Consider the following 24,866-nt stretch of genomic DNA (forward strand, 5'->3'; position numbering starts at 1 on the left):
TCACTCACCCATTCATGAATTCATGAATGGGTGTGTGAGTGAAACCGGCCTGTGATTGGTCAGGCTGTGACCAATCAGAGGCAGATCATTCAGCTGGCGGGGATTTTAAAGCCCCGCCGGCTGAATAGTGCCGAGAAGCAGTTCAGGAGAACTGACAGCGGCCGCGGCTGGACTCCGGCTGCAGCGGAAAGGTGAGTATACAATTTTTTTTTATTTTAACACATTTTAGGATGAATTGCAGGGAAGGGTTTATATATTTAACCCCTTCCCGACAATTCACCCCGCGCACGCCGGCAGCCCATTGCTTTCAATGGAGCGGCTGTATTGCCGCTCCATTGAATTCAATGGGCAAACATCGTTCTTCTCTGCCACAGCTGTTACAGCTGTGGCAGAGAAGAATGATTTGTCTTCTATATGTTCTCAATGGGGTCGGCGCTGCTGCCGCCGGCCCCATTGAGCGCATATAGAGAAGAGAACAGGAATCGCAGATCGCAGATAGGTGCGATCTGCGATTTTTTGTTCTATAATTTATCGGACGAGCGCATAAAAAGCGCTCATGTGTCCGATACCATTGCAAAGCAATGGTTTTAAAAAATCGCCGGACGCATGAGCATGCGCAAATCGCGGCTAAAAACGCCCGTCTGACTGAGCCCTAAGTGAATGCTTGACGCTTTTATGAATGACATAGATTAATACTGCTGATGTACACACTTTTTTGTGAGTGTGGACAACCATTTTGTGGCATTGCTGGATGGCCCCTTTAAGAAGTTTAATGCTTTTAGTATATTCAAATTAGGCGACTGCTGAAAGGTAGTATGGATTTACAGTTTGGGTTGGATTACCTTGTTTTATCCGTTGTGTACTCCTTTCCAACGTATGCAAATAAGATGTAACAGCTCTAATAGGATTGCCGAGAATTAACATTGCAAAGGCAGCGGTAGTGCCACAAGTATTGCACATAAGAGCACATTTGACTAAAAGCATACTTGTAAGCTTCAAAACACTCAACGATCATCTACTTTTCATTTTTTGGCCTTTTTTCTTTACATCTTTGGCACACATCTAATGAAAGTATGTATATAAGAAGCAGTGTTCTTTACTGACTATATTTATGGAAGCAACTTTATCCTGAATGTTCACATTATACATGGGAGCTCTACCTATTTAACCAACTAGGATTTTAAGATGGATATAGTATATTATGTAAATGTATGCCATATGTGTGATTATCAGAGTGACATGTAAGTTGAGAAGAGTGCAGTCCAGTCCAGCGGGGAATGCAACTTCTGTGCTAAGTTAGGGTGGTTTCACATCTGCATTGAAACCTCCGGCCGAAGGTTCCATCACATATGTGGCTGCAAATACCAGAAGAAAAAGCGCTGCATGCAGCACTTTTCTTCTGCCCAAAAGCCGGGCAGCTGGGCGGGAAGCGGGCAGACTCCGTTATAGTCAATGGGGTCCACCTGGCGCTGTTCGGTTCTGTCCAGAGACGGAACCATTCAGCCATGGTAGATTCCCCTTTCCTGCTCCCCAAACAGAGCCGGAAAGCAGAATCCCTAGCACAGGTGTGAAAGTAGTCTTACTTTGCCGTGCCAGTACAAGAATACTTATAGTCATTATACTGAATCACTGAAAGGGGATTCCATTTATTATTACAAAAAATTGATTAATATTTTCCTTAACACCAAGTCAACCCACCAGATCAGTGGAGTCTTGTCTGGAAGTCGGGTTGCTAGGGATATAATGCCACTGAAGGAGGACAAAGAAGGTGCAAGGAGACTTAGGAGGACATGTTCCTCAATCTGTCACTGCTAGAACCATTCTTGTAAAAATAGGTGTAAGGAAGAAATACACAGTTCAAAAAAGCAATAGAATGGCATCAATCCAGCATTAAGACTGACATCTACTCCTTTGTGTGAGGAGGAACAAGAGGAGAACCTCCAGAACTGTACAAAATGATCTCCAGTGGTCTACTGGTTTGCAACTGTCAGAAACAGATTCCATGATGGTGGCATGAAGGCCCAACGTCCTGTAGTGAGACCTGTACTTACAGCCCAGTAGCATGCAGCTTGATTGGCATATGCCAGTAAATCAGGCCTGTCCCATTCTGTTCATAGATGCAAACAGACGTGAAAGAGTCTGGAGATGCCCTAGTGAACATTATGTTGCCTTCAATATCATCCAGAATGACCAATTTGGCAGTGGGTTAGTGATGGTCTGGAGAGGCATATCTTTGGAGGGTTGCACAAGCCTTGATGTAATAAGTTCTCAGAGCCATTGTCAGACCTAGCTCCAGTGCAATGGGCCCTGGGTTCTTCTTCATGCAGGACAATGCCTGACCTCATATGATCAGTTTGTAGGCAGTTCCTAGGTGATAAAGGCATTGATGGCACTGACTGGCCCTAACGTTCGTCAAAGATGAATCCAATTGAGAACCTCCGGGACATTCTGTAACAATGCAGAATACAGCAAGAGAAGGATCCAGCATCCATAACATTATGGCTTTATTGGGACATATTAAAATCCCAACATGAAGGACATACAGGGGAATGAAATTCACACAACTTCATTTTCTGGGTAATTTGGAATGCCTCCCTCGGTAGGTTGATGATTTTGATTTCCATTGACTGTTGATATGTTATTTTATTCTCGACAAATTTACACAATTTATATCAGTTTGGATTTTCAACTTGAATCTTTCGTTAATCCAGAATCCTTGAACTTTTTTTGAGCATTGTATTTGGAACCATGGTGCTTTAGGGTGAATTATTAGTAGGAGGAAACTCCAGATGATGTCACCCTATTCAGGCTGGAAACCGTGTGTTAGGTCCAGGGAATGCTATAAATGCTATTTTAAGGCTTGTTTCTGGAATAGCGGTCATGGCCCACGAAGGATACTCAGATGACCCTAAGCAGTCACACTAGTGGTAAGATGGTACCAAGTCTATTTCTGTTCTCATTAATGTCCTGTTAATATTGAATATTTACTATGAATCTGATAAGATTTTTGTATTGAAAGAACTGGATTTATATCACTTATAAAGCCAGATGTAATAGTTACGTTTTAAATATTGTCCATTCTGTGATTTGTTCTCCTGTTGTTTAAAGAAAATATTTCCAATAATATTTTAAAGGGGTTTTCCAAGATAAATTAAGCTGCCCATGCTAAAAAAAAATAAAAATAAAAAAGCCTATACTCACCGATCCCCACAGCTCCAGCGCTGCAACTCCATTCTCCCTCCTGGGACTACACCCAATTACAGACCTCAGTGGTTGACTGCCGAGGTCTGTGATTGGCTGCAGCAGCCTATGACATCCGGTCAACAAGCTGACTGCAGCCCGTAAACAGAGTCCCGTCAGAATGGAGTTGTGGTGTTGGAAGTGCAGGCACCCAGGATGGGCGAGTATAGGTTTTTGTATCTATTTTTTTAAGATGGGCTGCTTAAAAAAAATTATCTTGGAAAACCCCTTTAAATAAGCCTTGTAGGTTACATTTTCTGTCAAAGGTTGGAAATTCAAAATGACTCAGAATATTTTGTTTGTGTTTATATGGCCAGTAGAGATGAGCAAATGTGCTCGGCCACGCCCCTTTTTCGCCCGAATACCGCGATTTTCGAGTACTTCCGTACTCGGGCGAAAAAATTCGGGAGTCGCCGTGGCGGCGCAGGGGGTTGCAGCGGGGAGTGGGGGGGAGAGGGCTCCCCCCTGTTCCCCGCTGCTACCCCCCACGCCTCTCCCCGCCCCCCGGCGCACCCGAGTACTTTTCACCCGAGTAGTGAAGTACTCGAAAATCGCGGTGCTTGATTGCGAAATCGCCCTTACCGAGTACGTTCGCTCATCTCTAGTGGCCAGTATGAAAATACTTGTACCAGCGTTTCTGGGGGTGCCACTTACTAATAAATTATAGTGAAAGGGATTCGAGTTGGTCAAAATATTTCGTTGCAAGATTTACAAACTTCAGCTGGTAGCTGAGGTGAAATCATGGCTTGTCGCTGTGTCGTGTAAGCTGCATTAGCTTCACGGCGGCGTTGAACCCTCTGTGGTGACATGTTTGCAAAACAGTGATGATTTGTTTCAACACTGGACAACGGTTCACAATTACATGAAGGCTGGACTGGTGTTGGCGGCATTAGCCTTTGAGATGACATGATATCTTGTTTAGGAGATGTGAAGATAGTGGGGAAGGATTATGCTTCAAGGTTGTTGGTCAGTATACACTGCCAGATATGTATGTGGACATTTGTGAGGTATCATTTATTGGAGTCTCCACACAGGTGTGCAGCTGTCTCACAAGCAGCTACAAGCTGCCAGACTGAGTACTGCTGTATCCATAGCAACTGAGACCATGGGGGTTTGTAGGGGATGTAGTCCTCCCATAATCCCCCATTCAGTGCACAGGAATGAAGGACCTGTGATGACGTCACCGTCATGTGATCAGGGGCGGAGCTCAGAGCCCCGGCGACTGATCACATGATGGTGACATCATCACATGTAACTCACACAGTCATTCATCAGTCCCAGACAGGTGGTTGTTAGTATTTTGATTCATAAGAAATGAATATATGAGAAAACAAATAATTGTAAGGATTAATTTTCCAAATATACTCGGAAGAATAATTAGTGAATGTACATGATCCAGCATAAAAAAACAGCACATGCTGGAATAAATAATTTACCTCTGTGAAGGACGATATGATCGATCATATTGTGTTTATATTTGGTATGATACAGACAGAGAGGACATCGAAGGTCTTTGGGTCCTTCTTCGGGAATAGCTGAATGGCCAGCTTCAACATGCATAGTAAAAGCAGATCTGCGGAAGGAAGATCAAACATTTAGATTAAGTAGTCACAAAGTCTTCCGTACACAACTCAAGTTAGAAGAGGTATCCATTCTAAGAGTGTTGCAATATCTTTAAACTAAGTTAAAGGTAAATATAATATCAAACAGGTTTCCAGAGATTAAGGCATGCAGAACATTTGACCTAATACCTGAAGTGCTGAAAAGTTCTTATTTGCATTCATTTGAAATGTGATCCTTGAGCTGCACATGTATTCCATTATATGTATATACAGTGGGGAAAAAAAGTATTTAGTCAGATACCAATTGTACAAGTTCTCCCACTTAAAAAGATGAGAGAGGCCTGTAATTGACATCATAGGTAGACCTCAACTATGAGAGACAACATGAGAAAACACATCCAGAAAATCACATTGTCTGATTTTTAACTAATTTATTTGCAAATTATGGTGGAAAATAAGTATTTGGTCACCTACAAACAAGCAAGATTTCTGGGTCTCACAGACCTGTAACTTCTTCTTTAAGAGGTTCATCTGTCCTCCACTCGTTACCTGTAGTAATGACACCTGTTTGAACTTGTTATCAGTATAAAAGACACCTGTCCACAACCTCAAGCAGTCACACTCCAAACTCCACTATGGTGAAGACCAAAGAGCTGTCGAAGGACACCAGAAACAAAATTGTAGCCCTGCACCAGACGGGGAGGACTATATCTGCAATAGGCAAGCAGCTTGGTGTGAAGAAATCAACTGTGGGAGCAATAATTAGAAAATGGAAGAGATACAAGACCACTGATAATCTCCCTCAATCTGGGGCTCCATGCAAGATCTCACCCCGTGGGGTCAAAATGATCACAAGAACTGTGAGCAAAAATCCCAGAACCACACGGAGGAACCTAGTGAATGACCTGCAGAGAGTTGGGACTAACATAACAAAGGCTACCATCAGTAACACACTACGCCGCCAGGGACTCAGATCCTGCAGTGCCAGACGTGTCCCCCTGCTGAAGCCATTACATGTCCGGGGCCAACTGAAGTTTGGATGATCCAGAAGAGTATTGGGAGAATGTCATATGGTCAGATGAAACCAAAGTAGAACTGCTTGGCAGAAACACAACTCGTCGTGTTTGGAGGAGAAAGAATGCTGAGTTGCATCCAAAGAACACCATACCTACTGTGAAGCCTGGGGGTGGCAACATCATGCTTTGGGGCTGTTTCTCTGCAAAGGGACCAGGACGACTGATCCGTACACATGAAAGAATGAATGGAGCCATGTATCGTGAGATTTTGAGTGCAAACCTCCTTCCATCAGCAAGGGCACTGAAGATGAAATGTGGCTGGGTCTTTCAGCATGACAATGATCCCAAGCACACCGCCAGGGCAATGAAGCAGTGGCTTCCTAAGAAGCATTTCAAGGTCCTGGAGTGACCTAGCCAGTCTCCGGATCCCAACCCCATAGAAAGCCTTTGGAGGGAGTTGAAAGTCCGTGTTGCCCAGCGACAGCCCCAAAACATCACTGCTTTTGAGGAGATCTGCATGGAGTAATGGGCCAACATACCAGCAATAGTGTGTGCCAACCTTGTGAGGACTTACAGAAAACGTTTGACCTCTGTCATTGCCAATAAAGGATATATAATAAGTATTGAGATGAACTTTTGTTATTGACCAAATACTTATTTTCCACCATAATTTGCAAATAAATTTGTTAAAAATTAGACAATGTGATTTTCTGGATGTGTTTCCTCATGTTGTCTCTCATAGTTGAGGTCTACCTATGATGTCAATTACAGGCCTCTCTCATCTCTTTAAGTGGGAGAACTTGTACAATTGGTATCTGACTAAATACTTTTTTCCCCCACTGTATATGTCCACGGAGATGTGCATTGTTGTCTGACAGCACAGTCTAAGGTTTTAAACTCCCTTGTACGCGTCATCGCGTAGCTCCGCCCCTGTCACATGTGCCGATTCCAGCCAATCAGGAGGCTGGAATCGGCACACGTCATGGGGCGGAGCTACGCGATGACGCGTACAAGGGGGCGCAGCCAAAACGCAGCTGCCGCCGGACCGAGCCGAAGGGAAAAGACCCATCTGCGCAAGCGCGTCTAATCGGGCGATTAGACGCTGAAGTTGGACGGCACCATGGAGACGGGGACGCTAGCAACGGAGCAGGTAAGTGAATAACTTCTGTATGGCTCATATTTAATGCACGATGTATATTACAAAGTGCATTAATATGGCCATACAGAAGTGCATAACCTCACTTGCTGCCGCGGGACAACCCCTTTAAGCTCGTGACCATTGCGGCCAATGATTGGCTTCAGCGGCATCAATGTTTTTTTCCCCTACAACTCCTTGAAGAATGAAGGAATGTGTAACAACAGTCCAAAATGTGGCCGATTTAAGGTGCTTTTAGATGGAATGATTATCGTTCAAAAAGTTGTTAAAGTGAATGATAATTGTTTGGTCTAAACGTGAGCCAACAACCAGACGCTATCATTCACTTTTCGTCATTCATTTTATGCAGGCATAAAAACCATCATTGGCTCGTTCACTTACTGTTCGGATTAAACAGCAATCATTCTGTCCCTCTCATTCATTTATGCAGTGAATGTGAAAATCTGAACGATTCTCATTTGAATGAGGCAACAATGTATCTGCCTGCCTAAAGAGGCTGAACAAGAGCGGCCAAGCTAGCGATGACATCACTCACTCGTTCAAACAATAATCAGCTTGTCTAAAAAAGGATCCTTACTAATAACTGGCTACTTTATACTATTGGGAATGCGGTTCTACTTCATCCAGACCATATTTCTTATGACCAATATTCACTTTTAGGTATACAACCCCTACTGGCCATCTTCTCTGTAAAGACCAGGCCTCTAGGAGACGATGTTTTTAATGGCATTTTGGGTGGTCGTCTCAAACAGTGTTTTTTTTTGCGTCTTTCTTCTACTAGAATTTTGTAATCTAGGAGTATTGTTTCTTTACCTAAATGTACTATTTCGCCTTTATCTACAGAAACTGTGCTCTCCTTACCAATGTCAACCTTTTTATGGAAACCTACCGAGCAGATCAATCTAATTTCAGACACTGATAAACATATTAGAAAAAACGAGCATGATCCTACATGTTCTTCAAAATCCTTGGTCTACAAGGGTCCGCTAAGTCATGCCGAGACTAACAGTACAAAAAGTTCAAAAGCTCAAGTTTTTTTCCTTACTTGAAACATGTATAAAAAGAGCAATCTTTGCACTTAAACAGTTTCTTTCCCCCATGTTTGTCTCGATAGTGACGACGAATGCTCTGAATGTAACCAGATGAGAAGTCACAAAATTCACAGTTAAGGACGGCTTCTTCTTTTAGCTCAGAGGCTGTGGCGGCCACGGGAAGAGGAGCGGGGCTACTGTTACTGTTATTTCTGGCTTGAGCAGCTGACTGGTAATGATTGAGCTGCTGCTGAACATCTGGTGGCTCATCATATAATGATTCTGGGAACGACAAAAAGAAGACGGTCAAAAGATTAACTTACTGAGAGCACAAACACATTAACAGTTATCAAACAACAAAAGTCGGGGCAACATAAGTTAAAATCCTGATTTACAAGGCAAATATAAGCCAGACTCGTTCTGTAATACATGTTTCTTATTTGTATAAAATGACGGCCAATGGGCAATTGCTGAGTACCAGTCTTGATAAGACTTCTGGGCGTGCACGGGGAGGCTGTTCAAACTGAACAATGAACAACTTCCTCAATGATGAATGATATTTTGATTTTCATTGATTTTCATGAGGCAATGTAAAGCCCATTTACCCGTAACGATTATCGCTGAAAATTCGGTCGAACGATCACAAATGAGTGACAATCGCTGCATGTAAATGTGGCCATTGTGCACTTTTCGGCTGAAGGGTGATTTTAAGGTGAGTTTAAAATCCATCATTCAGCCGCAGAGAGATAACACAGACTGCACGCTGTGTTCTCAGCGGTTGCCGGGAGATTACATGGTATTCTGCCGACAGCCTGAACGAGAACAATGCAGCTGTGTGCAGAGCTCAGCCCCTAAGCTGTGCTCTGCAAACAGTTTCCAGAGGCCCTTTTACATACAAATGAAGCTGATAAAATGTTAATGGACATTAGTGTCCATTAACACTTTATGCAAATTGCTCGCTTAAACTTTCAATCACTTGAAAGATTGTGTTTGCATGTAAACTTAAAGCCTGGTTTAGACACAACGATTATCGCTCAAAAGATGTATTTTAAGCGATAATCATTGTGTGCATTTAGAGGGCTAGGTGATCAGTTTGATTGACAGTTTTGAGCAATCACTTTGTGCTCTGAGCGGGGTATGCAGAAGACAAGCGGGGCTGCTGGTCTTCTGCATCCAGCTGTTCTCTTCGCGGAGCGTTTAGCTGTTAGCGGAGTATGCAGAACACAAATGGAGCGCCGTGTTCTTCATACCCTGGCTGTGTTCATGAAGCGCTCATCTGGTATACAGCTGTGCGCTCCGTGCAGAGTATGAAGAACACAGCTGGAGCGTTGTGTTCTTCATACCAGGACTGTGTTCACGGAGCGGGATACCAGCTAAAAAACAATAGTATCAGCTGTATCCTGCTGTTAACTCCTGATAAGGCTGATCGTTCTTTTTCAGCATGCTGAAAGACAACGCGGTTCGTTAATGGAAACTGCACAATGTCAGTGCAGTTAGACCCAATGATTCTCACTCAAAAGACGGCTTTTGAGCGAATCTTGAGCGATAATCGTTGCGTCTAAATGGGCCTTTAGGCTATGAAGGCTCATGGTTGTTCTCATTGTCATCACCAGCTCGTTGACGCTCGGGTAGCGTGTTTAGACTGCAAGTTCTCGCTCACTTATCGTTCGGTTTTCACATTCCTTTGAACGATCAGTGATTAAACTGCCCAACGAGTGAACGAGCCGGTGCTGATTTTTATACCGGCTGAAACTGAACGACGAATGAGAATCTCATGAATGTCGCTCATCCTTGGCCCGCATTTAAACTGAATGATTAGTGTTCACTTTGTGTAAATAATATACGTTCCGTCTAAACACACCATTACTGCCACGCAGGTAATCTCTATGAAAACTCCCACCGTTGTGGTTACTTGTCGACTGGACATGAGAATCAGTGCTATACAATATATGAATCAACCTTAATAATATTTAACTTTGGAGGAAGGAAAATCTACTTTACTTCTTAGTTTCCTAGACGAGCGTTCAGCATTTTCTATTTGATATATTGGAATCTGTAGTATTTGTTTTTTATCAGGGGCAGATTCTTTATTACACACAGGAGAACCATGCCATGGGCACCCCTTTGAAAAAAAAATGCCCATTTCTCAAAGTCAGGGTAAATCAGATTATCGTTGTTGTTTTGGGGCTGGCACATTGATTTCCATTCCATATATATAGGTGGTGGACAAAAATATAGAAACACCATATGAAATGCATGGGGTTTTAATTATGAGCACTGAGCTGCCCTTTTTTACCCCTGCTTAGCTGAGAGCTTTCCCGCCAAATTTGTGTTTACTTCATCTCTTGCCCTGCTCTGGTTGGTTTTCTGAGCCAGCTGGTAACAGCTGCCGAATGGCTCAAACCCCTGACCGATGGAACCTTGTTGCCCAGGCAGATGTTGACTTCTGCCCGGCAGCATCTGTGTTATATTACCTCCAAATCAGTCTTTACATGTCTTATTGATATAGTTAAAATTTACTAGTAGTATTGTGAAATATGATTTATAATCCCATGTAACTTAAGGCATGCATTTCGTACAATGTTTCCATATTTTTGTCCACTCCTGTATTGCAGGGAGCTGTGTGAGTGTCATGGTAGCCGGGGGCCTTCTGAAAGGGCTGTCCTGGCAGAATGCTGCCCAGGGCTGTCCTGGCAGAATGCTCATCAAGCCCTCATACAGGGACGTTAATGGATAAATAAAGGAGTTACAATTTTTTAAAAGGGAGGAGGAAAAAAACTAAAATAAAAAAAAAAAGTTCTGCGTCATTAAGGGGTTAATGTCAACCGTATTACATAATATGACGACTTTGACTTAGTTTTCAGAGAATAACTGCTGATATAACAAAGGCATCTTTGTCTAATCTACAAGGAAAGGTACAACTTTATTGATTGTTCACTTAAAAATGGCTAAACCAATACTTTCCAGTTCTTGACAATCAAGTTCTTACATGCCAGCAAGTATTAGCACATTATTTCCCTGCCAGGACTTCCTTTATAGCAGTTATATGCAACCCTCCCTCTGTTGTAATCATTCAGACTTGCATAAAATACAGTTTGCTTAAACTGCTTATGGAGATAATGCAATAACCCACACTGGCGCAGAGCAGAGCCGTCTATCTGGTATTGGGACGAGGAAAGGGTCTAACATAACTACACCTGTCAGATACGTCCATTATCCTATGTGCCCTTAATATTATGTAATTACATCTATATGATCCGTCCAACACAGGAGCCCAGAAAATGGCGCACACTACATGCGAATGTATAAATGTCGGGTATATATGTGCGCCAAACATGCAGAGACTAGAACCCATTGATTTCACTGGGTTCATTCCCATCTCCATATTTTGCGTGCGCATTACAGACGCATGCACAGAAAAAATTGGACGTGGTCTAATTTTCTGCATATTTGCACAGCATAGGTCCCCATAGAAGCCAAACACAAGTGCGCAATACGCAATGGGTTCTGTTCTCTTCGCATTGCGGCATGCAGACATGCCTCTGTGAAGCCAGCTTATGGCTGGGTTCACACGGGACAGATTTGCCACGGAAATTCCGTGTGGAATTTCTGGATGGCAAATCTGCCCGTGGCTCTTAATCCAGGGATTAGCCGGCCGTGTGGACGAGATTTTGCAAAAATCTTGTCCATATGGGGCGGCCAATCCGTCGCGGCAAAGCCAAGCGGAACTGGCGATGTGGTGCGTAATGACAGCCGCAGCATGTAAATTCTTTCTTTCTTTCCGCTGCGGCCTTACTCCTCTCTATGGGGAAAGAAAGCTGCAATGGAATGCTGGTGGCTGAACCGCTCCAAAACCTGCGGCAAAATGCCATTGGTTTTGAAGCTGCGGCTCTCTCGTGGCTTTTCGGTGCGGCCATGATGCGAGATTTCCGTCCCGTGGGAACCCAGCCTTAGAGTACGATTTATACGGCCTCATATGTGCGTTCCCAGTACATCACAGGTTACAAGAGCCGCTTGAAATATGCTGTGTGGAGTCTACTATAAGGATACTTAACCACCAGTCTTGTTGACTGTATCCAATAATAACTAGCAGCAAGATAAATGCGCTACCTTCTATAATATAGAGTATAATTCGGGGTCAGTACAAAATAACCTGATAAGTAATTAAATGTATTTACAAACTTATTCAACTTTTTAAGACAGATAATAAAAAAATGTTTAATGTTACACTTTAAAGCAGAAAAAAAAAAAGTGCATCGTGGAAAAGCAGTTTATCTATAAGTTGACATTTTCCGGTGAAATGTGTTTCACACAGATGTTTGCCGCAGCAATTAGGTGAGTTTCCAAAAATAAATGATAAAATACTATACTCTGAAAATACCATGAAGAGCGTCTCGTGCTGCACAGTAAACTAGAATAACAGGATCCAAGAAGCTGCGATGATAAACCTTGGAAATAACCTTTTTACCATCATACTGTGAGTTCTGCTTCCACTCCCTTCTACCAATATGCATCTAATACGTCTTAAAACCCCAAATTCTGCTACTATAAGGACAGCAATATGAAAATAGACACAATACATTGAATGAAATCATCGGAATCACACCCAGAACAGTGTGAGCCTTATGTAGGCACTTCAGTTTTTTTGAGAGTCCTTACCAAATTCCTTCCCGTTCCGGGAGCTTTGCTTCGCACGTGGGCCATTAGGAGGCAGACTGCGGAGTTTGGGCAATGTAAGTGCTTTACCGTGAACTTTCAATGAATGATCCTTTAACTGGCTGATTGTCACTGTTGTTTCTGGGCAAAATGAGCATTTGTAGCCATGTTCACCTACAATTAATAAGCAAGAATACTAAGTGTGATTAGAACATACCAACTTCACAGGGTGGCAAGACCCAAAATGTGGCATCATTCTCAAGGATTTACCATACATGTATCTAATAAACTGCATCTATATTAGCGAATTGTTAATATTCTGATTATCTATATTCCTTATTGTTGTAGTCAAGTTTCTGAAGTTACTCTTCATCATTAAGTCCCAGGTCACACAGCGCAGCTTTTTTTTGCATTGGTTTTTTTTTGTACCCGGTATGAATCCTAATCAGAAGAATGGTATGTATGGTCTAAAAAGGAAATCTAAAGATATATAGATCTCCTCTCAGTCTAGGTTCAGACTACATTATAGCTCTTCGTTGAGCTTTCTGGAAGGGGACTACTTTCAAATATCCAAAAACAGTACTAAAAAGGGACTCGCAGCAAAACCATCTGCTTTAAAGGGAATGTGCCATCAGAAAATGACCGGTTGTATAAATCAAGCTTTTATGCTAAACATATTTTTTAGAATTTTGTTTTTTTTTTTTTTTTTTTGATGTCACGATCTATATTTTAAAATAATCTTAAAATCTTGCAGTTTTTAAATTTTTCACAACTTTTCAGCAGACATCTCATTATCATCATAAGCCGAATTACAACGAAAGGTAACATCTATATATAGATAACACAGGATCCATCTTTCACAATAGGTGATGATCACAGCTCACCTCCTCCTCCTCCATGTACATTAACCTCTGCATAGGTTACAATGCATGCCTAGATCTCTCTCCCATACAAATCAATGAGTCCCCCCCCCCCCTGTTCATTATGTGAATGGACTATGATTTTTGTAGTGCAGCACATCTCTAAAAGCTGCTGGAAAGCAAATCTCTGCAGCAAAGGCAAGATGGCTGCCCCTGTAGTCATGTATAGACAAGAGAAAAAAAAACTATAATCAGAAAATAAAAACAGATTAGAAAAATCAAATGTGTTTTACTAGGGGGTTTTAATTAGTAAAAAAAAAATATGGATGATACATTCCCTTTAATGAGGCAAACGGAGTCCAATGCAAAAGCAGTCTGATGTAGCTTCTATTTGTTTCAGTCTTTTTGGAGGATACAATACAGTAGTCGATTACACCATTGTGTTCTTCAAATGAGACGGAAACAAACCACGCTTTAGATTGGGATCCAACCCAAGTTTAGACAAAAGGGGCTTATCAATGCCCAAACTACTGTACATTTCTCAAGAGCAGAAAACACTATTTTATCTATTAAAAAGTCTGTGTTTTAAGTAAATAAATTCCCTTTAAGTAGTATTCCCATTTCAGCAAGTTCTCCTCTATCGAACCGCTACCAATAGAGATTTCATCGCTGGTACGTCCTGAAAGTGTAACAGCAATGGTTGCTCATATGTGTCATTGCTCCATTCACTTCAACGGGACCTGCTGGAGAGAGCAGAGTTTAAATGCTCGGCAATCTCTGGCGGTCCCACTGAAGTGAATGGAACATTGGTCTGCATGCGTTGCCTATGCTGTCAAAATTTCAGGTTGTGCCGAGGACAATATCTCTGGATCGGTGGGGTTCGCAGCTGTTGGACCCCCACGATCAGCATGTTATCCTGTGGATAGGGGCTAACTTGCTGATATGGGAACACCCCTTTGATAATTTGTGAACATTCTTGTTTATGTCCAGATATTGATACATTTTACATTATTTTACACTTGAGCATTGTAAGAAAGTATCAGGACAGGATAGAGATTTGTGCTGTTGATGACACTGCTCAGACTAGACGCACAAATTCTTCATAAGGCTAAGTTAGAGTAAATCTCTTGGACCTACAGTGACTCTGCCCCTCCATCTACTCCACCCATTTTCTTAAGACACTTCATATGTGACAAGAGAAGTAAAAAGACACAAATTTTAGTGCACATATTGTACACCAAAATGTGTTACTTTTCTGCGGAAATCATTTCATAACCCCCAAAGTAAGCAGGTAAGTTGGATATCACCTTTTAGTCCCCTCTTAGCACTTTTTACCATTATTAGCACCAAAGTGCTTGTGGACATTAGTTTAAATAGATGCTCCAAATAGCCATGTGGACTTCTCTTTAAGTAAATGCTCTATCTGCATTTCTGAGATAGGTCAGCATTATTAGACCCAAAGTTTTCTTTTTTTTAGGGGTGCCTAGAAGTGGCTTACTCCCCACTGGAAAAAACATGCATACCCAGGTCGATTGTGCTTGTTTATTTGTGAGGTCTGGAGAAACAGTATGGGTATGGCAGGCTTTACTAGTGTTTTATAAATCATGTTCTCTTACATAAAGAGAGACATCCTTTAACCACACATTAAGGGGGTTTTCAAGGCATTTACTGGTCATCAAGAGTTGATCGTGGAGATCCACTGCTCCGGCTCCTAGCCGATCAGTTGATCCTCCGGCCCGCTGTCAGTGCAGCGGGGCCAGATGTCTGCTTCACTGGTCAGTGCAGAAGTGTAATTGTAAATCAATAGGACCAATGCCTTCCATTACAGTTCCGGCTTCTCACTGCGGTTGGAGCTAGAGTGGCTTTGATTACACTTCTGGCTCTGATGCAGATCTCCAGCCCAGCTGCACTGATTATGTGATCGGTGGGAATCCTGAGCAGTAGACCCTGCCAATCAACTAACTGATTACCTATCGTAGGGATAGTAAATGCCAAGAAAACCCCTATAAAGGGATTGTCCAGGACTTTTAGTTTTGATGACCTATTCTCAGGATAGGTCATTGGTAGTTGATCGACGGAAGTCCAACACTTAATATCCCAGGTGATCAGATGATCCCTGGGCCTGCTGCCAGTGCTGACAACGCTGGAAGCAGATAGTGCTATCAATATTTGAACTTGTCCTGTTTGATACTGCAGACACAGCTCCCAATGAATTCTATGGGAGCTGTATCTGCAGAACCAACTCAAACCATTGCTATGTTGACAATGCATTCCCTTCCTGCACTGTTCGCAATAACAGTAGGCCTGACAATCAGCTGATCATTTGGGATCCAATTTGGGGGATCCACGACAATCGACTATTGATGACCTGTTCTGAGGTTAGGTCATCAACAGTAAATGTCCATAAAAATCCTAGACAGCCCAATAAATGTAGAAGAAAAACAAAACAGTTCAATTACCTCCATGTGCTTTCAAAATGTGCGTTTTCAAACGACCCTTGTAAGAAGATTTAAAAGGACAATGTTTGCATCTAAATGGTTTGCTATGCCCATGGTGATCTTGGATATGTCGATCGAGGCTAAAAGACAAAAAAACACACAAAAATGAGGGGCACTAGCAATATATATTATATCTACATTTTGTCACTGCTGTATAAGATACTGTAGGCAGAAATGGCACCAGTAACAAGCGACTTAAGGCCAACTGACATGTAACAATTTTTCTAGCCAATGAGGCATGTGGGGTGGCTTTAAATTTGTTGCAAGCATTGGTTAGCATTTCATTTGTTGCAATTTTCAAACGCAAGTTTGTTCATAGTAACAATGTAATTAACGAGGAAAAATAAAAAAAAACAAATATGCATTATAAAACTATTATCACCACTGATACTACTGAACAATTATTGGTATCATTACTTGGAAATGTACAAATCATAATAGTAACTGAGAAACATAAATGGCCCCAAAGAATAAAACAAACTTAAAAGTGCGCCTGAGTTTTCAACAGGTTCTCTAAAATACAAAAGTTCTCTTTTATTTGCTGCTGTTTCATGTCTGTAAGTTCTGATTTTCAGGTGGTCTTCACAATTTTTCTGCTGTTCGCAATCGATTTTTTAGGTAGGGGGCATGTAGCAAACCTAGCATTCTGCCAGTAGTTCCCAGTCCTGCATTTCCTTGCCCTTACTTTCCATGTTGCATTACACTGTATGTGGTCCAATCAGCAGTATGTGAAAGTCCACCCCTCTGCTTTCCCAGGATGGTCAGACATATAGAGACATTCTGGCCAAATGGTTAGTAAACCCACTATAATGTGTGCACAGACAGTGTAACAGCAGGAGAGGCACAGACTGTGGACAGTGTCTGCAAATCTGTCAGCCTGTAAGCGCATGAGAGCTGCCTGTGAAGATAGCCCCTCCCCTTGTTGCTATGGAAACTTCCATGTGTCCTAGTTACTAAGAACGCTCTGTTCCTAACGACTGAATAAATTACAGAGAAGTTGGAGGGGAGACCACTAGTGGCAGCCACTTAAAATATAATTAAAGTGGTAAAGCTACAACATTTTTAATGCAAGTATATTACAGAAATGATTACACTAAAACAAGCTAGTAGATGAGCAGAAGCTGTTTGAGAAATTTGTGCCCCTTTAAAGTGCACATACACATTCAATAATAGTTGGCCTAAAAAGCCTGTCTCCCTGGTTTTATCCATCTCCTCCATACATATGCATTCTGGGTTCATCAGAAGCTGAATGAAGAGAGCAGTGCTGCCAGAAACCTCCGGCAGTGGCTTATCTTCTGCCAAAACAAGATGATGTAGCGTTACAATTCAACAAGCCAGATCCAATTCAACAAGCCAGATCCTTCTCTTCCCTCAACATCATCTGTCTCTGTGGGAGAGTCGGGATGCCCCCATACACACTCGATGGTCAGGATGGTGTCTGACATCAGAAAATCAGCCTTTCAAACTCTGTACTACTTGTTTTTCTAGACAAATGACCTAACTAAGTGTTTTAAAGCAGATGTTAGCTGAATAGGATGCCGTAGGTAAGGGCTACATATTACAGCTGCAGGTCCATACTCTTAGTAGCCAAAATAGCACAAAAAATGTTTTGTGCCATTCGGCTAGTAGGAGTGTTGAACCAATATAGTGGACTGATGGTTATGTCCAGTATATTCATGACGATAGAGCAGGAGAGAGCTCCGCCTGCCCTTAACGGCAGTGATTGATAGGCTCTTGTTTATATGCTCATACATACAAGTCTATCAATCACTGGACTTATAACTATGAGTCCAAGATGAGTGCTCATAAACCTAAAGATACTATAACATTAGCCCTAGTTCTTTATCTTTATATAATACTGATAACTGAGATCTTTCATACAAGGGAAACCTATAAATGTTAGGTCGTGTTAGGGCGCATTCACATCTGCACTCGTGGTTCCGGTCTATTTCTGTTTTTGGAACTGAACAATGGAAATACTTGAACAGTTGGATCTGGAACATGCCGGACCCGAACGATGCTAAGCAGACCCCATTGACTATAATGGAGTCAATCCTGCTTCTGGCATTCCAACCGGCATTTTCTTGGATGAAATAGTACAGCATGCTGAGATACTTTGTCTGGGACAAATATGCCAGATTTGTGCCGGAGGCTTCGAATGGGACCTCAGACACAGATGTGAACCCGGCCTTAAACGAACATTGTTGTGTCACAAAAATTTAACAGCATCACAAAAAGGAGCCGGTGAGAAAAGAGTAAGGAGAATATCTCAGAATTTACATTTCTGATTTAGATGCTGCAATACTATACACAAAAGATTGTAAATGTTAAGACCCAAAGTGTTAAGAACAAACTCATCCAAATCAACTATTTTCAATTAAAATGAAGCTGGCACATTACATGTTGCACTTAACAAAACATACATAACGGCAATCACAAATATGTATTTCAAGTTTCAGAAATTTCAAAAAACAAATATATGAATGATGACTGTGGGGCAGCTTAAATCCTTTGAAAGTGTACGGCGATTAATAGCAAATTAACTAGTTTGGGGGAGCATATAAATATATATCTGTGAACTCTTTTACTAACTTTTTTCTTTTCCTAATACATAATTTGTGGGTTTTTTATATACCATACCATACAAATATATATTACAATAGAGAAATAAGGATATTTACTTTTCCGAACCCCTTCCACTCATGCTCTATCTCGGATATTGCCCCCTTCCCTTCTGTCATTAGATACCATACAGTGATGTGTGTTCGTATACCCTAGCATATAACTTGGGAATGCTTTTCGTTTTACCTTAGTATCTACATATTCTAACAGAAAGGGGAGATTTTGCAAGGGATATGATAGGTGAGCAAAGCTTAACAAGGGAAGATCCACCCAGTTGGACAAAGGATATTTTATGTATTACAGGGCTATAATTAAGTTTATACATTTCAGAATATGTTCTAGTTATATGAATCCGTAAATCCCAAACCCATGTCACTAACCTACTTTCTGTTTCTAAAGGGATGTAAAGGAAAAGGCTTATGATTTGAGCACTTGGTAAGTGTATTTCGGCAGGCCCCAAGAACACTACCAAGTCATCCGCAAACAACCCAAGGTGAACCTTCTCCTTTCCTGTCTTAGTACCTGACATAGGAGATGTCCAATAACTACTTGAGGTTTGATGACAATATTAAATAGCAGGATTTATAAGGAACTCTTCCCCTTCTTGTGCCTTTCCTTAGCAGGATTAATTCAGATAAAACCCCAAAATGTTTACTAGGTCTTAGAGGAAGTATACGTATGGTGTACTAATCTCAATTAGGGACTATCAAAATAAATGCCATCTATAGCATGGAAAAAAAAAACATATTGTTGAAGGCCTTTTTGGCATCAAATGTAATAATCGCTACTTATGACTTGTGATTTTCATCATGGCCTCCACATCCAGAACCGCCAATAAATTTCCAGTGATCCTGATCTTCCTTGGACAAAGCCCATTTGGTGTTGCTGAATAAAAGAATGTAATATCTCCCAGCCATGATTCCTATTGTCCCATTTCACTTCTGTATGTTAGGTGCAAAATCTGTATGTTAGGTTTAAGATGTTACTAAAGGCCCATTTGGACACAACGATTATCGCTCAAAAGCCATCTTTTGAGCGATAATCGTGTCTAAATGCGCTGCCATCATGCACTGTTTGTGACCTATTCGTTCATTGGTGATTTTTTTAGTTTGCTAGAAATCACAGATGACTCTTATCAGCGCCGCACACTGATTTTCTCATTGGTCGGCGCTGATAGTATTCTTTCAGCTTGTATCCCGCTGGTAGTTCTCAGCGGGACACCAGCTGAAAGCTCCGAGAACAATGCAGCTGTTTGCATATACAAAACAGCTGCATTGTTCTCTGAGCTATCGCGGCAGTATCCCCCTCCGCCTCCAATAACTCTTAAGTAGCTAATTAGCTACTTAGAATTATGCAAAGATTATCGCTCAAAACTGTCAAACTGTCGTTTGAGCGATTATCTTTCAGTGTAAATGGGCCTTAACTGGTTAATGCAAGACAGCTAGCGTTTTTGTTTAGCTGTGTGCAAACAACATCATATCCTGATGTGCAGCCCAGACTACAGACGTAAGAGTATAAAGTAGAGTATAGAGTCTAGAGAAAGGCAGCTAGATTAGGTACAGTATCTCCTTTATATCTAGTACTCTGCAAAACCATTCTTAGCTGTAAGGGCACTATAGGATCTTTTCCATGGATGAAGTCAAATGTCCTATTTAAGGCCTCTATATTGTGTTGGGTAGAACACCACAGGCTTTACATGAAGAAGAAGCACTGTCCTGGTAAGCGTTACCAAAGAGATCTTACAAGAACTTGTTGGTTCTAAAGTTCAGCATTTGAGGCATCATGCACAAGTCTTCATGTTGCTATACCTTTTAAGTTTAAAACAATGCCAAACTAATTCTAAACTTTTAAACACTGGCCATTTATTTTGAAAACCATTTGTGGCAACCTATAAGAAGCCCCGTCGTATGTTTTCCTGGCTCACTATCCTGACATGTACTAAGCGGTTAGTAAAATAAATATTCACATAAAAATGAATAGTATAACAATTTTGTACTCATAGATCTTACTTGTGCCTGAAGGCAGAGACAAAAGAACAAAACTGGCAGTTGTATTTGCCTTCTCTAGCAAATAAAGCCAGTGCCAAGTGACTTCTCTCATGGGATCGTAGGCCTTGCATGGACATTAAAACCCGATCACACTGTTTACAAGGGTAGCCACCTGGCCTGCAGCGTTTCGGCAGAGGTGGAGGAATGGGTTTTGGTTCTTCTTCCGCGACAGCTTCTACCACTGTGCTGGAGTTGACAGGCTCGTCTTTAGGATCTTTCTGATCATCTTGGGTCGTACCATCCTTTTGTAAGAAAACAGCATAAATCAAACTTTGCACTTAGTCAAACATTTACGTATTTATCAGAGAAAATATATCTTTGAATTGAGATATCAGCACTAAACATATACTTTGAAATGCCAAGCCATTTCCCTGGTAAGGTACAATAGCATTTCATAGGTTTGTAAGCCATTTAAAATAGTCATTATAAATGACAACAAACGGGTGAAATGTTGGGTTAGTAAGTATATAAACTACAGCTGAACATAAATGAATCCCCAATACTGCAGGAATAAGGTTAACAACAATCCTGAAATACGTTGGTTATCATCTACTAAGGGGGCAATGTAGCGGAGAACATGGAGTAACATGTGAACATAACTTGGCTTACATGAAAGTCAACTGTATTTTTTCTAAATTTAATCTATACTTCTAGGACTATAAGGTAACTGGGTGTTCAGAATCCGTCAAAATGCACCATTTTAAACAAGTTTCCACTACGAGAAATGTAGCTTCAAAATGTTTGTGCCTTTAAGTCAGAATTTACTGTTTGTACCTTTAGTTCAGGAGGAAGTGGGGGAGCATTTCCATACTGGACATGTTTGCGAAGATGATTACAGATGGCTCGGAGTGTAGGATGGACTTCCACGCAGAACTTACATTTGTAGCCCACTACCTTTTCCTTTAATCTTTTATGCACTGCCTCTTGACCACTTCCTGTCTGTAACCATATCCAGAGAAATACAAAATTATCAGCTATATATGGACACTAAAAGGGTCATTATTCAGAAGTATAATACAGTGTCTCTTCACACATCTACTGATTTATAGTACAATGGCCTTATAACCAACAGATCATGCTATGACATGAAAGACCTGAGCTAATTACACACAATAGCGTTGGATCACAAAGCATATGCATGAGACACTTCTCTACACCATGATGTAAAATCTAAGCCTTTTGTTACATAGACCACTAAAAAAGTTTTAAAAAAAGTTCTCCTGAAACACTTTTACTGCTCCTAGGTCTATAGTATTTTGTCATTCTATGGTTTAAGGATTGCGCAAGAAAGAAAAACAACTACGTAGGCATTCTAGGGCTTCGCTAATTGCTAGCCCCAAAATGAAGATGAACAAGTAACTTTACTTCCTAAAATTATTGTTCACTTCGGCCTTCACTCAGAATTTGGTTAGCGTGCCTCACGCAGGCGGTGGGCCAAAGAAAATAAGTGTATGTATATATATATATATATACATATAGATATATTTCTTTTCAAGAAAAACACTGACTGAAGGGTCCAAAAAGCATAAGACCATCAGAAAATGCAGAGGTCCTGTGAATGAGGTTATCCAGAAGACAGTTGCTTCTCATGTCTATTATTTTTCAAAAACTAATGCAAGGAAATCGTCACCACCAACCACTGGATTTATTTATATATATCACTATTTACTCCGGATTGCAACCCAGGAAATGTGGAATTACAATGTTAAAGAAGGAGCTTTTCGACCTAGAGGTGACCAAATAAATAAGGACGTGGCAATAGAATTCTACTTATGTAACTGAAACTCATAAGAACATTAGTACTAATGATGATGAACTAATTATTTACCATAACATTTCCGGTGCTCTACCCATGTTCATGGACCATTGATCGTGATTAAGCATTTGGTAGAATGCTCTTTCACCTGATCATTGCCCCATCTAAACAGGGCAGTGATCAGTCGTTGAACGAGCAAAAGCTCTTGGTCATCTCATCGGAAAATTCATTGTTCTTGGCAGTAGATCTTCTTGATATAATGCCAACAGCGAAGAAAGTGAATGGAGGATGAACAATGGTATAAGACAATAACTCATGTCCCCCACAGTCTATATCAATTTCTGCTATCTTTTTACCGCAGCCTAGCCTAAGGCCTCTTAGTGACCGCCATAAAATTAGTGTAAAAGGCCAAGTCCACTGTCCAATATCGGCAGGTTAAAAAGACCTTTATGCAGATGATGTTCACCTACTCAACAGAAAGAATGCCATACTTTCTCACTACACTTTTCTTTAGGACTGCAGTTTACTTTTCATACATTTTTTATGAGAGAAGATGCCAAATGAAAGGCGCAAATGGCCCCTACAAACGAAGCAAATGTTAATTTGATGTGTTATGATAACTACAATTTACTGCAATGCTGTAAATAGGGTTATCACGATGTGCCAGTCATATTTTTCGAAAAGGCATCTTGTTTAATTTCTGTTTAAATGTATATGAGCATAATTACCTTTAATCATCTAGATTTAATACAACTTTGGTTGACCTATTACTTAGTTAACGCAGCACATTCACATTTTAGCTTGAATGTTTCTTAACATCAACATTTTCACTTTAGATACTTGACTGTTCAATCATTCCTGTAACACGTCATGAGTCCGTAGAATGTTGCTTTTCTTAATTCCAGATGTTAAACCAATTATTCAATACTATCAGCAATCTAAGCACATAAAACCTTGGCCATATACATAGGAAACCTTTCCTTAACATTTTATATATTAATGAAAACCACTCTATGGGCTACAAACAATACAGAGCAATTCAATCACACAATGGAATGTATCAAGGTCTATGGAAGTATATTGGCAAATAGTATAGAGATGACCCCAGAAAATGTGATGCTTCTTAATGCAGATATATAATTTGTAAAAGTGCTTATCTGTGAAAATATATGTTAAATGGGTTAGCAGAAGAACCAATGTACTACACTGCTATATAAATCGGTTAACTTTGGCATGGAGTCTAGTGTAATTTCTACAAGTATTGCACATCCTTGCATTTACCTGCACTGTGCTGGATATGTAAATGCTAGTTTTTGAATACAATACCACTGACAATGTCTGAACACTATGAGCCACAGGTGTAGCTTGTATCATTGCTAGCCTGACACGATCTTGGCATTTACCCACCAACTACTAGAGGCAACTGTATAAACATCCAATTCCTAAAAACAAAATAATTACAAAGAACCAGTATGACAAAAGCTCTATGTATTAAGGTTCTGGCATAAAATAAGTCATACTATTCTGTATTTAGGTTAAGGGGGGGTTTCCATTACTAAACTATGGAAAGCTTATCATCAGGATAGGTCATCAATATCAGACCAGTTGTGGACCGACTCCCGGTACCCCCACTTATCAACTACTTGAAGACGCCATAAAACTAGATTGAGAATTGTGACTTTTTTTGTGGCATGTGATGTTACGTTCATCGGTCATAATACCTATATACAGTTCAGTCCCATTTAAAGGGGTTCTGTCATTAGAAAAAAAATCAATACTTACCCATTCCCTCTCCCACCCCCACCCCACCCCGTTAGTCTTCTTACCGTATCTTCTCCTCACTGATCTTCTCCTGGCTCCTGCAGTCCCCCGGGTCACCTCACCTCCAGCCGGCCGATTCTTCTCCTTCCGGTGACGAAAGCGTCCATTTACAGGCAGTCTCCTTCCTGTAGGGCAATGTGTGCTATGTCAGTAGTGACGTAGTGGTCACAGCCTAGCAGGGAGTGCCAAGATATTATCGAGACTGCGCATGTGCACTGTCTCTATGCAATAGTATATGAACACTTGCGGCAAGACAGTGCGCATGCACAGTCTCGGCAATAGCTCGGCATTCATTGCTACGCAGGGAACGTTACTTCACTATTGGTGTAACCTACAATGATCTGCAGGAAGACGAATACAGAGAATGGTCGCTTCAAAACAAGAAGAGAGGATCCGACCAGTTTGGAGTGAGGTGACCCGGGGACTGGAGAAGATTGGTGAGGAAAAGATGTGGTAAGAAGATGGCCTGGAGAGGAATAGTTAAGTATTGATTTTTTTTCTAATGACAAAACCGCTTTAAGTGAATGAAACTGAGATGCAATACTAGACACCACCACTACAAAATGTATAGCTCTGTCCATGGTATACAGTGAAGAGCCA

At 41.1% G+C, this 24,866-nt stretch overlaps 1 protein-coding gene across 2 annotated transcripts in view; it reads right to left on the reverse strand.

Moving 5' to 3' along the window:
• The window catches only part of ZNF462 (zinc finger protein 462), an 85,435-nt gene that overhangs the window by 12,429 nt on the left and 48,140 nt on the right, over nt 1-24,866 (reverse strand). For both annotated transcript variants that reach the window (XM_066604313.1, XM_066604312.1), the window contains exons 4-9: nt 21,464-21,628; nt 20,651-20,931; nt 15,981-16,099; nt 12,665-12,835; nt 8,020-8,287; nt 4,677-4,813 (exon numbers count right to left, since the gene is read on the reverse strand). In XM_066604313.1, coding sequence (XP_066460410.1) covers nt 4,677-4,813; nt 8,020-8,287; nt 12,665-12,835; nt 15,981-16,099; nt 20,651-20,931; nt 21,464-21,628 — 1,141 coding nt within the window. The remainder of the gene's footprint in view (nt 1-4,676; nt 4,814-8,019; nt 8,288-12,664; nt 12,836-15,980; nt 16,100-20,650; nt 20,932-21,463; nt 21,629-24,866) is intronic.

The sequence above is a fragment of the Eleutherodactylus coqui genome, chromosome 5 (assembly GCF_035609145.1).
Source record: "Eleutherodactylus coqui strain aEleCoq1 chromosome 5, aEleCoq1.hap1, whole genome shotgun sequence".
Classification (NCBI taxonomy): Eukaryota; Metazoa; Chordata; class Amphibia; order Anura; family Eleutherodactylidae; genus Eleutherodactylus; species Eleutherodactylus coqui.